The sequence below is a fragment of the Saccopteryx bilineata genome, chromosome 5 (assembly GCF_036850765.1).
Source record: "Saccopteryx bilineata isolate mSacBil1 chromosome 5, mSacBil1_pri_phased_curated, whole genome shotgun sequence".
Classification (NCBI taxonomy): domain Eukaryota; kingdom Metazoa; phylum Chordata; class Mammalia; order Chiroptera; family Emballonuridae; genus Saccopteryx; species Saccopteryx bilineata.
Genome location: NC_089494.1, coordinates 34,273,366 through 34,286,553, shown reverse-complemented (window position 1 = coordinate 34,286,553; position 13,188 = coordinate 34,273,366). Strand labels below are relative to the sequence as shown.

Below are 13,188 nucleotides of genomic sequence, written 5' to 3'. Positions count from 1 at the left end.
CTCAGTCCAAGCACATGATCTTAAAAACTAAATAATTCTACTAGCAGAAAGGCTAGAAACAAAATTGAATACTCCAAAATGAGAAGTAGCATCCTCATTAACACAGGCATATAGACTGGCAGGAGATAGGATGTTGTTCCTTTTAACATTTTTTGAAACTTACTGATTTCACACTGATTCCAGGAAAGAAACCATTGATGACAATATGAACGGAATCTTGCAGCATGGTGACTCGAAACCTTTCTAGTAAATCTCTCTTAGAACCCAAACCATAAAGCACAATGTTGAACCCCAGGCTGTTAGGAAAGATAGCATTCATGAAATTAAAGTTCAGTACCTCTTATTGACCATTTTATAATACCAGTTTCCTTAACTTAAGCTTATGAAAAATACAGAAGAACTGGGATGGCTAAATAACTATACTGATTCCCATCTTGTACAAGGTAAAAGCACAATTTTATTGTCTGTACATCAAGGTAGAGTTCCAAGTTCATTAGCTTTCTCTCCAGCTCATTACTTTCAAGTGGCAGATGAAGGGAGGTAAAAGGACAACATGGCAGGTACAAGGCACTACAAAGTTTCACAGGCTGAAGCAGAGTTTTCATTGATAGATTAAATTGGAAAGGTAAGCAGGGGCCAGGTCACAAAGTTCTTGGTAAGTCAACTAAGACATTAATTAGCTTTTATTCCAAGGACTATAAGCACTTATTGGTATCTAGTCAATTGTTAACTCCAAGGTTTTCAGTAGGCAAGTAACATGATCTTTTTAGAAAGATTACACTGGTTGAATGGGAGAACTGGATAAGGAGGGACAAAACTGACTAAAATTAGATGTCAAGAAGAAAAATGTAAGGTGTCAAAAAGTTTTATAGGTCCAATCAATAGGATCTGGAGAGCAGTTAGATGTGAAAAGCGAGGGAAAGAGAATATGAAGACTAACTCAGTTTTTGGCATAAGCAACTTTATATGAACGGGGTGACATTCACTGTTCTAGGCAGCAGGGGCCAGTGGGAATGATGGGTTTAAGATAAGTTTTATGTACACATTTACAGGACACCCACATGGAAATCTTCAATATTCAGATATTCATGTCTGCTGTTGAGGAGTGAAATTTGAGCTGGGCTAGATGAGAGATAGCTCTGGGAGGTGAATGACCCAGAACACCGTGCACTATGGGTCAAGCTAACATTCAACTCCATGACTATTTATGAAGATCAGTCAGAAAGAGTATTTATGTGATCCACTATAGCAATGCAGGATATCCTAGAATAGAAGATGAGGAGATAACCCCAAAGGTAGAAATTAGCAAGGCAGCAGCAGCAGAAAAAAAGCACCAAGGAAATTCAGAAAGCTAGCAATTCTGTTGAGGGTGCAGGCTAGGAAGTAAATCCAATCAAGTTATTTAAGCTGACATGCTGGAAAAAAGAAGAATTGGTGGATCGGGGAATGGGATTAAGGTAAAGAGCTGCTTTATCAATTTAAAATAAAGAGGCCCTGGCCAGTCGGCTCAGTGGTAGAGCATCGGCCTGGCATGCAGAAGTCCTGGGTTCGATTCCGGGCCAGGGCACACAGGAGAGGCGCCCATCTGCTTCTCCACCCCTCCCCCTCCCCCTCCTCTCTGTCTCTCTCTTCCCCTCCTGCAGCCAAGGCTCCATTGGAGCAAAGTTTGCCCAGGTGCTGAGGATGGCTCCATGGAGCCTCTGCCTCAGGCACTAGAATGGCTCTGGTCGCAACAGAGCGATGCCCCAGATGGGCAGAGCTTCACCCCCTGGTGGGCATGCTGGGTGGATCCTGGTCAGGCGCATGCGGGAGTCTGTCTGACTGCCTCTGCATTTCCAACTTCAGAAAAATAAATAAATAAATAAACAGAACATAAAGAATTATTGAGGAGCTGAGGTCCTAGCAAGGAAGATAATCATTCTCTAACTAGCATAAATTTCTGACCTATTATTAACAACAAAAAAAACAAAAATAAAAAAAAACACCAGGATCAATTGGGAGAAACTGGCAATTTCTATGTTCCTATTGTTTGGTGGACCTTCCTTCTTATTTACCCCATTATACTAAAGTCCTCGTATAAAAGTAATTATAGTTAAAAAAATTACTATGTTGGTTTTTTTTCCCAAAATTTATTTATTTATTTATCTTTTTACAGGGACAAAGAGAGAGTCAGAGAGAGGGATAGATAGAGACAGACAGACAGGAATGGAGAGAGATGAGAAGCATCAATCATCAGTTTCTTGTTGCGACACCTTAGTTGTTCATTGATTGCTTTCTCATATGTGCCTTAACCGTGGGCCTTCAGCAGACCGAGTGACCCCTTGCTCAGGGACCTTAGGTCCGAGCTGGTGAGATTTTTTTTGCTCAACCCAGATGAGCTCGTGCTCAAGCTGGTGACATCGGGGTCTCGAACCTGGGTCTTCCGCATCCCAGTCTGACGCTCTATCCACTGCACCACCGCCTGGTTAGGCAAAAAATTACTATGTTTTAATTTTAATCATTCTTCTAGGTATTTTAATGGAAATTTAAAATTTAACATGTGGTATCTGAAAAATGATAAAATTGAAAAAATATTCTAAGAAATAATTTTGAAATAGTAAAATAATGTTCAACAGATCTCACCAAATTCTAAAGGTCTACAGTATGTATTTAGAGTAAGATTTTTAAAAAAGAAATATGTATATCTTTCATTTTAGAAACTCGACTATGGAAAACTAGATTAAAATTGATATATCTCGACAGAGTAGATTTTTAAATATTTTTACAAATAATACAATTCTAAGAAAGGCTATTTACCTTTCCAATGGCTTCACATTTGTTAAACTTAGGAAACAAATTTCTTAAAAACTACAATTTCTGAGAAGAGCTGTACAATAATGACATTTTCACATTTGCATCATAAAACTGAAAAAACACCTATTTTTTCCAAATTTTTATATATACATAAAAATATATACTGCTTGTTGCAGAAAGAAAAATAAGTACTGTATATTAAATTATTTTGATTTTCACACAGAATTATATAAATATATATTTTTAGTATATGGCTGCTGAAGCAAGCACTATATTATTTTTTATTTTACAAGGGTTTACAATGATGACAGTACTTACTGTAACTGCAACATCCATTTATCAAAGAATTGTTCATATTGTTGATTTAGTTGTTTCAGCTCAGCAGAAAAGGAAGGAGGAACTTTGCTCAATAAGTTACGCAAAGTTTGCTTTTATAAAAAAGGAAGAGGGAAGAAAGTCATTTTTAAACTGTATAAATCAAATCAATCCAATCTAAAACTATTTCCTCAGAGGTAGAGTTACAAGAGACCATTATTTTGGTAATAAGTGCATCAACTGTATACACATAACACTTCAAATATGATTTAAATATTTGTTTTGTTAAATTTTGTCTTGTTTATATTATTGATTTAGAGAAAGAAAGGGAGAGACAGGAACATCGAACTATTCCTGTATGTGGCCTGACCAGAAATCAAACTGGAAACCTCAGCACTTTGAGACGATGCTCCAACCAACTGAGCTACCCGGCCACAGCTTGTTAAATTTTTAACATTCTTTTTGGTACAAATATGGGATAGCAGTGAAGAATTTGATAATTTTTTTTCCGGAACCAATTACATGATTATAAATTCCAAATATAAGGCTTTCATTACTAAAAAGATTATTAACATAAAGAGATGATTAAACCTGCCTCCCAGCTTTGACAACAAACCCAGAGTTTTAAAATCCTCTGGATTTGAAATGCTGTAAAAGCTGAGGTAACAGTTCAACATTAATTCTCAGAAAACATTAATGTTCTTTATAATGTACCTTTATTATTAGTAAAATAAACTTCTATCACTACTCCTGTTCCTAACAAATCCTTTAACTTTGATAAGTTTTGCAGTTTTTTAAACAATAATGTAAATAAAACTGAGGAAGGCATATTACCCTGCACCCAAAACTTGGAAATTCATGCTCGCGAATCACATGTAACTCATTTTTCTGAAATGGAAACTCTAGCCCAAAGCTGTAAGAGCATTTTTACCCTGGAACCCCCATGTTTTCATGATTCTACCCTTTAAGTAAAAAGACCAGAGTTGCAATCAACATCCCAGGCATTCTGGCCTGTACACTTTTTATTTATCCACATACGTAAAGAGAAATAGGACATTTTAAGTAAAACGGTTAAGTAGTTTAAATTTCTTCTTCTCATTCCTTCTGAAGTTTAGAGCACAGGAAAAGCAGATAACGCATTATCATTTCTTTTTTTTTTTTTTAATTTTTTTTCTTTTTTTTTATTATTAATCTTTAGAGAGGAGAGTGAGAGAGAGAGAGAAGGGGAAGGGAGGAGCAGGAAGCATCAACTCCCATATGTGCCTTGACCAGGCAAGCCCAGGGTTTTGAACCGGCGACCTCAGTGTTCTAGGTCGACGCTTTATCCACTGCGCCACCACAGGCCAAGCCATTATTATCATTTCTAGTAGTCATTTACACTGGATTATCAAAGCACATTCACACCTGAGTGCAAACTCTGGAATGCTATCTCATCTGTGAACTTTCAAATTTTAGTATCTGTGGAGAATGGCACATAACAGGCCCCCATACTTTTGTCCCCTATCCATATCCACACCCTTTGCCATGACTTTACGGTCCTTCCCACTGAAGAAGTGAAGTCTAGTTCCCCGTTTTTTTACTTTGTTGTTCACCCATGTGATTGCCGTGGCCACTAAAATGAGGCAGAAGTGACACTGAGTCAGTTTGATGCCCAGGTCTCAGAGGTCTACGTTTTCCTACTTCTCTTACCTTTCTGACACTGTCATGATAAGAACATGCCTCACTTAGCCTGCTGGTCCATGGAGGAAGAGAGAGATACATGAAGCAAATCCTAGATCAGCCAACCTCCTGTTGACCCACCAGACAAGAGAAGTAAATGCTTATTGACACATGCTACTAGACTGCATTGGTTAGCTATGTCCACAATTACTGAAAGACCTTCCCCTTTTCTCATTATTGGTAACAGGTGTTTCTTCCATCCTCCTAGATGTCCTTTTGCTTCTCAGTTCTATGTAGCCCTACTTTGACCCTAGATGAGTCTCTCCTTTTCTCATGTTACTTATACAAGGTAGGCAAAAGTAGGCTTGCAGTTGTGACTATGCAAAACTTATTTTGTATTATTATTATTTATTTTAGTATTAGTTTTTAAATTATGAACAATTTTTGCCCACCTCTGTATAAAATGTTAGTGCCATCTCTTCCTTGAAACAATATGGCTGCTTGATACATGTTTTCAGCTACTCTCTGATCTGAGTCTCAATCAATACCAACAAGCCAGGTGACTAAACAAGAACAAAAACCACCACACAGCATCTTGTCATCCAGGTCATAGAGATTTATCCTATATTTTCCTTTTTTCTATAGGTTGAAAACTTGGACAGAAACCGTGTACAATTTAGAAAACTGCATTAAAATCTAGCTTGCAGAAGATGATAAATTTTGATATTCTTTGAGCCAATAACAATCTTTCTTCTTAGCTTACCAACCCCCCTTTCTACTGAAAGATTTTCTCTCCCAAATGGTTCTATCTCCTCTCTTAGGGAGGTATGAGTCAAAACCTCAACAAGTATAGCCATGTGGTATTTCTTATAAAATAAAATATTGGAACCACAGTATATAACAACTTGTTACCCTACTGCACTAAGCAGGTTTTCCATAATATCAGGAAGCAAAATACCCTCTGCTTTTTTCAAGGTTTGTAACTGAGAGAGTTAGAGTTGTTTTATGACCAGTGTGAGGTTCAATAAATAGGTGGGTTAAATGAATAACAGAGATTAATGGTATGTGAATATCAAATAAACTATGACTCTGATGATTATTATAGATCCTGAAGAAATAATAAGAGGGAAAATATGTAATTACAGCATGACAAATAGAATTCTAATCCAGTGAACCATTTAGTACATATATAATAAAATATGTAATAGTTATGTCACATTAATTTCTGTTGGACTTGATCAGGACAATAATTCTGTTTAGGTACACTTACTCTTCAAATTTGCGGCTTATGTAGTATATTTTCCAGCCTGCAATAAGAAAAATTCAGAAGTAACACTCCTTGCAACATACCTGATCCAGTTTAGCGCTCTTTAGTTTCTGCAGTGTTCTATCAGAGGTTAAAACTTTTGAACTGCTGTGAGCTTCAAAATATTCTTCTATTAAGTCACTCTGAAAGTGCAAGGTCAGTTCTTAGTTTTAGATATTTGTTTCATATCAAAACTAGGCAGTACTATTAGTGTAATATAGGGTATGTGAAATTCTTTATCTGGCAGTCAGCCTTTTCTGTTTAAAGCAACAATATAGATTTTGGGCCAGAATTTAATTGTAGTGATAAAACTTAGTAATTCTTAGAATCATAAAAGTTAAAGAAATGACTTAATTGAAGTAGTCTGTTCCCCAAAACAATTCTTAAGTTCCAACTTATCATTTCCATGTACATTGAAAAAAGGGGGTGTTACATCAATCAGAACCTTTGTTTGGCTCACACAGTGCAAGCAAATCCTTTAATATTATAACAGTTGAAGTACTGTGAAAATGAGGAAGACCTCAACAGCAAGGTCAAAAAGACTCCCTACTATTATTCCAGTAAAATAGCTCATGCTCGTTCTACTGATTCGGGGTAGGGCTAACCTCCACAGTGGTTAGGAAAGGATAAGAAGCCATTCAAGCAGTAGGCTTCCTAGACTGCTCTGAATTTTCATGCAGCTCACCAGGATAATTAGCCTGGTCTCAAGCCATGGTGACTACAGTATTCTTCTGAACAGATCAGCATGGATTCATGGCCACATTATTTATAACTTGCATTGACTTGTATATATCAACAATGTTATAAAACTAAAACTACATAAGAAGGTAAACACAGAGTACTCTTGCCCCTAATTATCCAACAATATATTTTTAATTAAAAGCTCATTTTTATACAACTGAATTGAAATGTCAACTTCAGCATATATTATGGTATTATTACATAAATAGGGATACAGAAAGACCAAGAGAGAAAGTCCAGAAACAGATAAAGATACATGGGAATTTATGTGAAAGGTTGACAAAATATATGATAGAAAAGTGAAGGAAAAAAATTATGCTGATGTCCCCTATTTGGATCTCTTCTCTTAGGGTAGGATGTATTTGAAATATTAAACAATTTTTCTTGATAGTTTAAGTCCTTCTCTTCACTTACTGTTTTATCTCTTTTCATTTCCTTAGAAGGTGTTTCTTTGCAAACAGGAGCTGAAACTCTATTCTGAGCTTGACTCTTTGGGCTCAATATGACTTCATTAGTGTTCTCTTCATATCCTTGAGCAATCCTTTCATCATCCTCTGAGTTGGAAGCAGAATATTCACTTTCACTGTCAGAAGACCTTAGGACTGTGGGAGGAAAAGCAATTGGGAAAATTGAGTTTGATGAGAGGCATTGTGGGATAATAGAAGAAATGTGGGCTTTGAAGTAAGATAGTCTGACTTCTAACTTTATTACTTGCTGATGATATCACCAGACCTAGTTATGTGGCTAATAGAGACTAATTTAATAGACCATTGTGAAGATTACCATGAAATGTATGTATGTAAAGCAACTAACAATGCCTAACATATAGAAACTGAGACTCATTTAATAGACCATTGTGAAGATTACCGTGAAATGTATGTATGTAAAGCAACTAACAATGCCTAACATATAGAAACTGAGGCATAACTGTTAATCATACCATAGTACCATTCTCTTTTCTCCTTCCTTGCCAATAGAACTCCAATTTTGTAAAATGTGGCAATGTGTTCTCCACCAGAATATAAAAAATAATTATGGTCTATTCCTTTGCAAGTACAGTGTGTCCGTAAAGTCATGATGCACTTCTGATCGGTCACAGGAAAGCAACAAAAGACAATAGAAATGTGAAATCTGCACCAAATAAAAGAAAAACTCTCCCAGTTTCATAGCTATTCAGTGCAGTTTGATGTGGACTCACGCACAGATTTTTTACGGCTCCTTAGGTAGCTATCCCGTATAGCCTCAACAGACTTGTCACTGACTGATGGCCTACCAGAACAGTATCTCCACCAAACTGCCGGTTTCCTTCAACTGCTTATCCCACCGAGTAATGTTATTCCTATGTGGTGACGCTTCATTATAAACGTGCCAATATTCACATTGCACTTTGGTCACGAATTCGAATTTAGCGAGCCACAGAACACACTGAACTTTCCTCTGTACCCTCCACATCTCGACTGGCATGGCAGTGGGCTGCTCCGCTGTGTATACGGTGTTACGTCATCATCTGCACATGCGCACATGCTGCCACATCATCCTACAGAAACTGGGAGGATTTTCCTTTTATTTGGTGCAGATTTCACATTTCTATCGTCTTCTGTTGCTTTCCTGTGACTGGTCAAAAGTACACCATGACTTTACGGACACGCTGTAGGGTTGGCTATGTAATCCTCTGAACAATGAAACTTGAGGGGAAATTTGCTGGGAGCCCATGGGAAAGATTTTCCTTGCTTATGGAAGGAAAGCCCCCTATTTATACCTACAGCTTAAAGCTATTAAAGCCATTTTGCAATATAAACTATCAAAGTTGAAAAATGCTAGTGGCAAAGAAAAAAGCTAAGAAGAATGTGGGACCTTCATGACACTGTTGAATTACTATATCAACCACGGAACTTTGCATCACTAGATTTTTGTTGTTGTTGTTAGAGAGAGGGATAGATAGGACAAAAAGACAGGAAGGGAGACAGATGAGAAGCATCAATTCTTCATTGCAGCACCTTAGTTGTTCATTGATTGCTTTCTCATATGTGCCTTGACCAGGGGGCTACAGCAGAGCAAGTGACTCCTTGCTCAAGCCTGCAACCCCACACTCAAACTGATGAGCCCATGCTCAAGCCAGCGACCTCAGGTTTCAAACCTGGGTCCTCTGTGTCCCAGGCCAACGCTCCATCTACTGCGCCACCACCTGGTCAGGCACATCCCTAGATTTCTTATGAGGTTAGATACTTAAATGTCTATGGCTTAAGCTGCCTCCTAAAATGTCATCCTTACTAATACAGCACTGTAACTACTATTGTAAGTACTATTAATAGACAGGCATACTCCATCCTGGAATTGATACAATTACATTTTAAACAAACCATAGCTACTTCCACTCTCCTCAAATAAAGCTAGTTTTATACTCACAAAGTGATAAATAAAACTAGGTTTTACTTTCAACAAAGTAAGGATAAAAGTATTATAAAAAGTTAACTTCCAAAATATGAGTGAAATAACTTTACCTAAATCAGTGTATTTATTTTGAACGATATATTTCAGAATATCCAAAGACTGCATATAACAAATATAGATATTAAAAGAGGAGGGGACCCTGGCCGGTTGGCTCAGTGGTAGAGAGTCGGCCTGGCGTGCAGGAGTCCCGGGTTCGATTCCCAGCCAGGGCACACAGGAGAAGCGCCCATCTGCTTCTCCACCCCTCCCCTTCTCCTTCCTCTCTGTCTCTCTCTTCCCCTCCCGCAGCCCAGGCTCCACTGGAGCAAAGCTGGCCCGGGCGCTGAGGATGGCTCCATGGCCTCTGCCACAGGCACTAGAATGGCTCTGGTCGCAACAGAGCAATGCTCCAGATGGGCAGAGCATCGCCTCCTGGTGGGCATGCCGGGTAGATCCTGGTTGGGCGCATGCAGGAGTCTGCCTCCCCTTTTCCAACTTCAGAAAAATACAAAAAGAGGAGGGGAATAAAGGCTTGATTTTGTGAGCATATATAGCTTAGCAGATTCAGATTTGCAAAGACTGCTGCTTCTAACATGGGTTAGAAGCAGTAAGAGGTACCAGAAAATGTCTCTATGATTTTTACACACACACACACACACACACCCCATACATATAAATATAAGCTTTTGGTGGTAATTAAACTGGAAGAAGTTCACCTTCTCTCTAAAAAGGATCCTTATTTGGGGTATGGAGAAAATATAGGACATGGGATATATTTGACTTTTAAAAAATCATAAATGCACATAGCTTTTACTGCTTCAGATATCCAATCATTCAATATTAACCTTTTTATGTTAAAGTCTTACAGTATTAAAAGCTCCATGAAATTTATACTTTGAAAAGAAAGGGCTTATAGCATGGATTTGACAACATTTTAATATTAAAGGGGTCAACTCCAAGGAAGAAGCTAACATCTTTCTGAAATATAAGAGTCAACAAATCATTTACCCAAAGGTTAAATATTTAAAAATCAAAAACCACTTTTAATTATCCAGAAGGTGGGACCCATGTCTATTTACTTGGCTATGTAAAGCATTCAATACAATTATGAATATTTTAAAGTATTTCATTATAAAATTTCTAAGTACTTCCAAAACTGTCTCAAAACAAACTAAAAGGCTCGTCTTTTTTTTTTTTTTTTTTTCATTTTTCTGAAGCTGGAAACAGGGAGAGACAGTCAGACAGACTCCCGCATGCGCCCGACCGGGATCCACCCGGTACGCCCACCAGGGGCGATGCTCTGCCCACCAGGGGGCGATGCTCTGCCCATCCTGGGCGTCGCCATATTGCGACCAGAGCCACTCTAGCGCCTGGGGCAGAGGCCAAGGAGCCATCCCCAGCGCCCGGGCCATCTTTGCTCCAATGGAGCCTCGGCTGCGGGAGGGGAAGAAAGAGACAGAGAGGAAAGTGTGGCGGAGGGGTGGAGAAGCAAATGGGCGCTTCTCCTGTGTGCCCTGGCCGGGAATCGAACCCGGGTCCTCCGCACGCTAGGCCGACGCTCTACCGCTGAGCCAACCGGCCAGGGCTAAGGCTCGTCTTTTTATTGGAGATAAATTTTAACTAACTTTAATATCCATCAACTATAATGTAAAAGACAAAATGCTAAGTGTTGCGGTTAAAAAAGATATAGTCATTGCACTTAAAGAATCTACAGTTTGAGAATATGAATATATTCTGCCTTTCATGAAAAGAAATAAGTAGTTATAAAAACAAAAGATAGCTTGACAAGGTGGTGGCACAGTGGATAGAGGGTCAGCATGGGACACAGAGGACCCAGGTTTGAAACTGAGATTGTTGGTTTGGGGATGCGCTCACCAGCTTGAGTGTGGGGTCACTGGCTTGAGCATAGGATCATATACATGACCCCATGGTTGCTGGCTTGAAGCCCAAGGTCACTTGGCTTGACCCCTAGGTCTCTGGCTTGAGCAAGGGGTCAATGGCTCGGCTGGAGCCCCCTGGTCAAGGCATATATGAGAAAGCAATCAAGGAACAACTAAAGTGCTACAATGAAGAATTGATGTTTCCCATCTCTCTCCCTTCCTGTCTGTCCCCTTCTGTTCCTCTCTCTGTGTCTATCTCTGTTTCTATCTCTCACTTAAAAAAAAAAAAAAGAATAAAAGATAATGATAGCTAACACCTGTTAAGCACATAGCAAAGTCAAGTATTACTATACTAAGCACTTTTAACATCCCTATTTCAATTAATCTTAAAACTCTAGGGCTGGTATCATTATTATCCCTATTTTACAAATAAAAAAAATTGAATAGAGAGGTCTCTAGATGAGGCTGGCCAAAGATAAAAGGAAGCAGTCTAAGACTAGAATCTGTATACTTTTCCATAACTGCCATTGTTTAATGCTTTTTTATAAAACTCAGTGTAAAAAGAAATACGTACCTATTAATCTTTTCTTTGCACCACAAGGTGCTGTTGATAGAAACTTGCTTTTATCATTGTTCTGTTTAAAAGAAGAAAAATATTTTGTTCTCAATAGACTATATTAAAACTAGATGAGCCTAGTTCTTACAACTAGAAGACAATGACAAATGAATTTGTTGGAAAAAAACAATAATAAATAATAAATTCCAAAGGATTCCTAGAGTGATTCTAGAAGTTGCATTTCAGTATGTATGTAAACTATGTACTTTTATTATTATGTAATGAAAAAATGTAAGTATATTAGCCTTTTGAACCACACTTTTTGTCCATTAGATTAGCAGAATTATTTCTTTAAAAAAAGGTATTAATGTCCATTGATGGTGAGTAAACAAGAAAATGGGCAATGAAGCAGTGGCAATGGGCCTTTTAATATGGTAGAAATTCACAGATGTCACAGAAACAAATGTTAATAAATTTTTAATTGTGATATCAATAATAGTACTATAATAATTGAGCTGGTCCCAATGGATTTATGAAGTATGTTTCAAACTTTTTTGATCTAGGCCCTCAAAAAATTTTTTTTTACATTTTGCCATCTTCATCCAGTACACATATACAAATATCACAATGAAATAATACTTGCAAAATAGAAAATTCCTATTTTTATTATCTTTTATTTTTTAAACTACAGGTCATGTCCTACTAAATTGATTTTAAGATCAAGAGTTGAAACAACCTCCATCCACATAGCTTAATTATCAGGTCTGAGACACCTATGTCAAAATAACCACTTCCCAACAGTTTGCTTATTTGGGTAACCTGTTCTCCCATTAGGACAACGGATTACTCACGAGTGGAAGAGTGCTTATCAAAGAGTACTTTACTTACTAAGACTTAGTTCGACTCTCTCTTCACTGTTTCCATCAATCCTAAAATATCATGTCATGAATTCTGTCTGACACAAATCAGTTCCTCCTTTTGACAGATGTGCCTTAAACCCCTTAAGGCCAGATCTCCACAAGCCCTACACATATTCGCTCCTGAACTTCCCCATCTGAGACAGTGCACTAAGATTCTGTCATAGTAATGTTTTCTCTTACTGTGGTAGGTACAGTAGTTTTATTAACAGGTTTTCTGATGGTCCCCTGGGGAACTGACATGATCCACTAACATATTGTGATCCATAACTTAAAAAATAATTCGCTGATATACCTAAATTATTGATTGGATTATGGAAATGATTTCTTTTCTTTTATACTGCTAAAATATACAATATAATACAAGAAAGAAGTATTATTAAAGACAAAGGAGTCTCTAACATGTCTAATCCCACCCCTAGAGTGCCTAAATAGGATATTCCTACACAGGCCAAAGCACGGCTCTGAACACTCACATTCTTATAAGGGGTGTAAATTTAGCCTGCACACAGGTTCAGGAATGTCTAAATCTATAGTCACCCAGAGTTGGACACACTCACCACTTATATACTCATTGTCATGGATATGTCC

The 13,188-nt window shown here is 37.9% G+C and overlaps 1 protein-coding gene across 3 annotated transcripts in view; it reads right to left on the bottom strand.

Annotated features, from left to right (window-relative positions):
- Window positions 1-13,188, bottom strand: part of ORC2 (origin recognition complex subunit 2) — a 56,099-nt gene that overhangs the window by 18,739 nt on the left and 24,172 nt on the right. For all 3 annotated transcript variants that reach the window (XM_066280833.1, XM_066280832.1, XM_066280834.1), the window contains 5 exons: window positions 11,699-11,759; window positions 7,229-7,416; window positions 6,118-6,216; window positions 3,112-3,221; window positions 164-296 (listed from right to left, as the gene is read on the bottom strand). In XM_066280833.1, coding sequence (XP_066136930.1) covers window positions 164-296; window positions 3,112-3,221; window positions 6,118-6,216; window positions 7,229-7,416; window positions 11,699-11,759 — 591 coding nt within the window. The remainder of the gene's footprint in view (window positions 1-163; window positions 297-3,111; window positions 3,222-6,117; window positions 6,217-7,228; window positions 7,417-11,698; window positions 11,760-13,188) is intronic.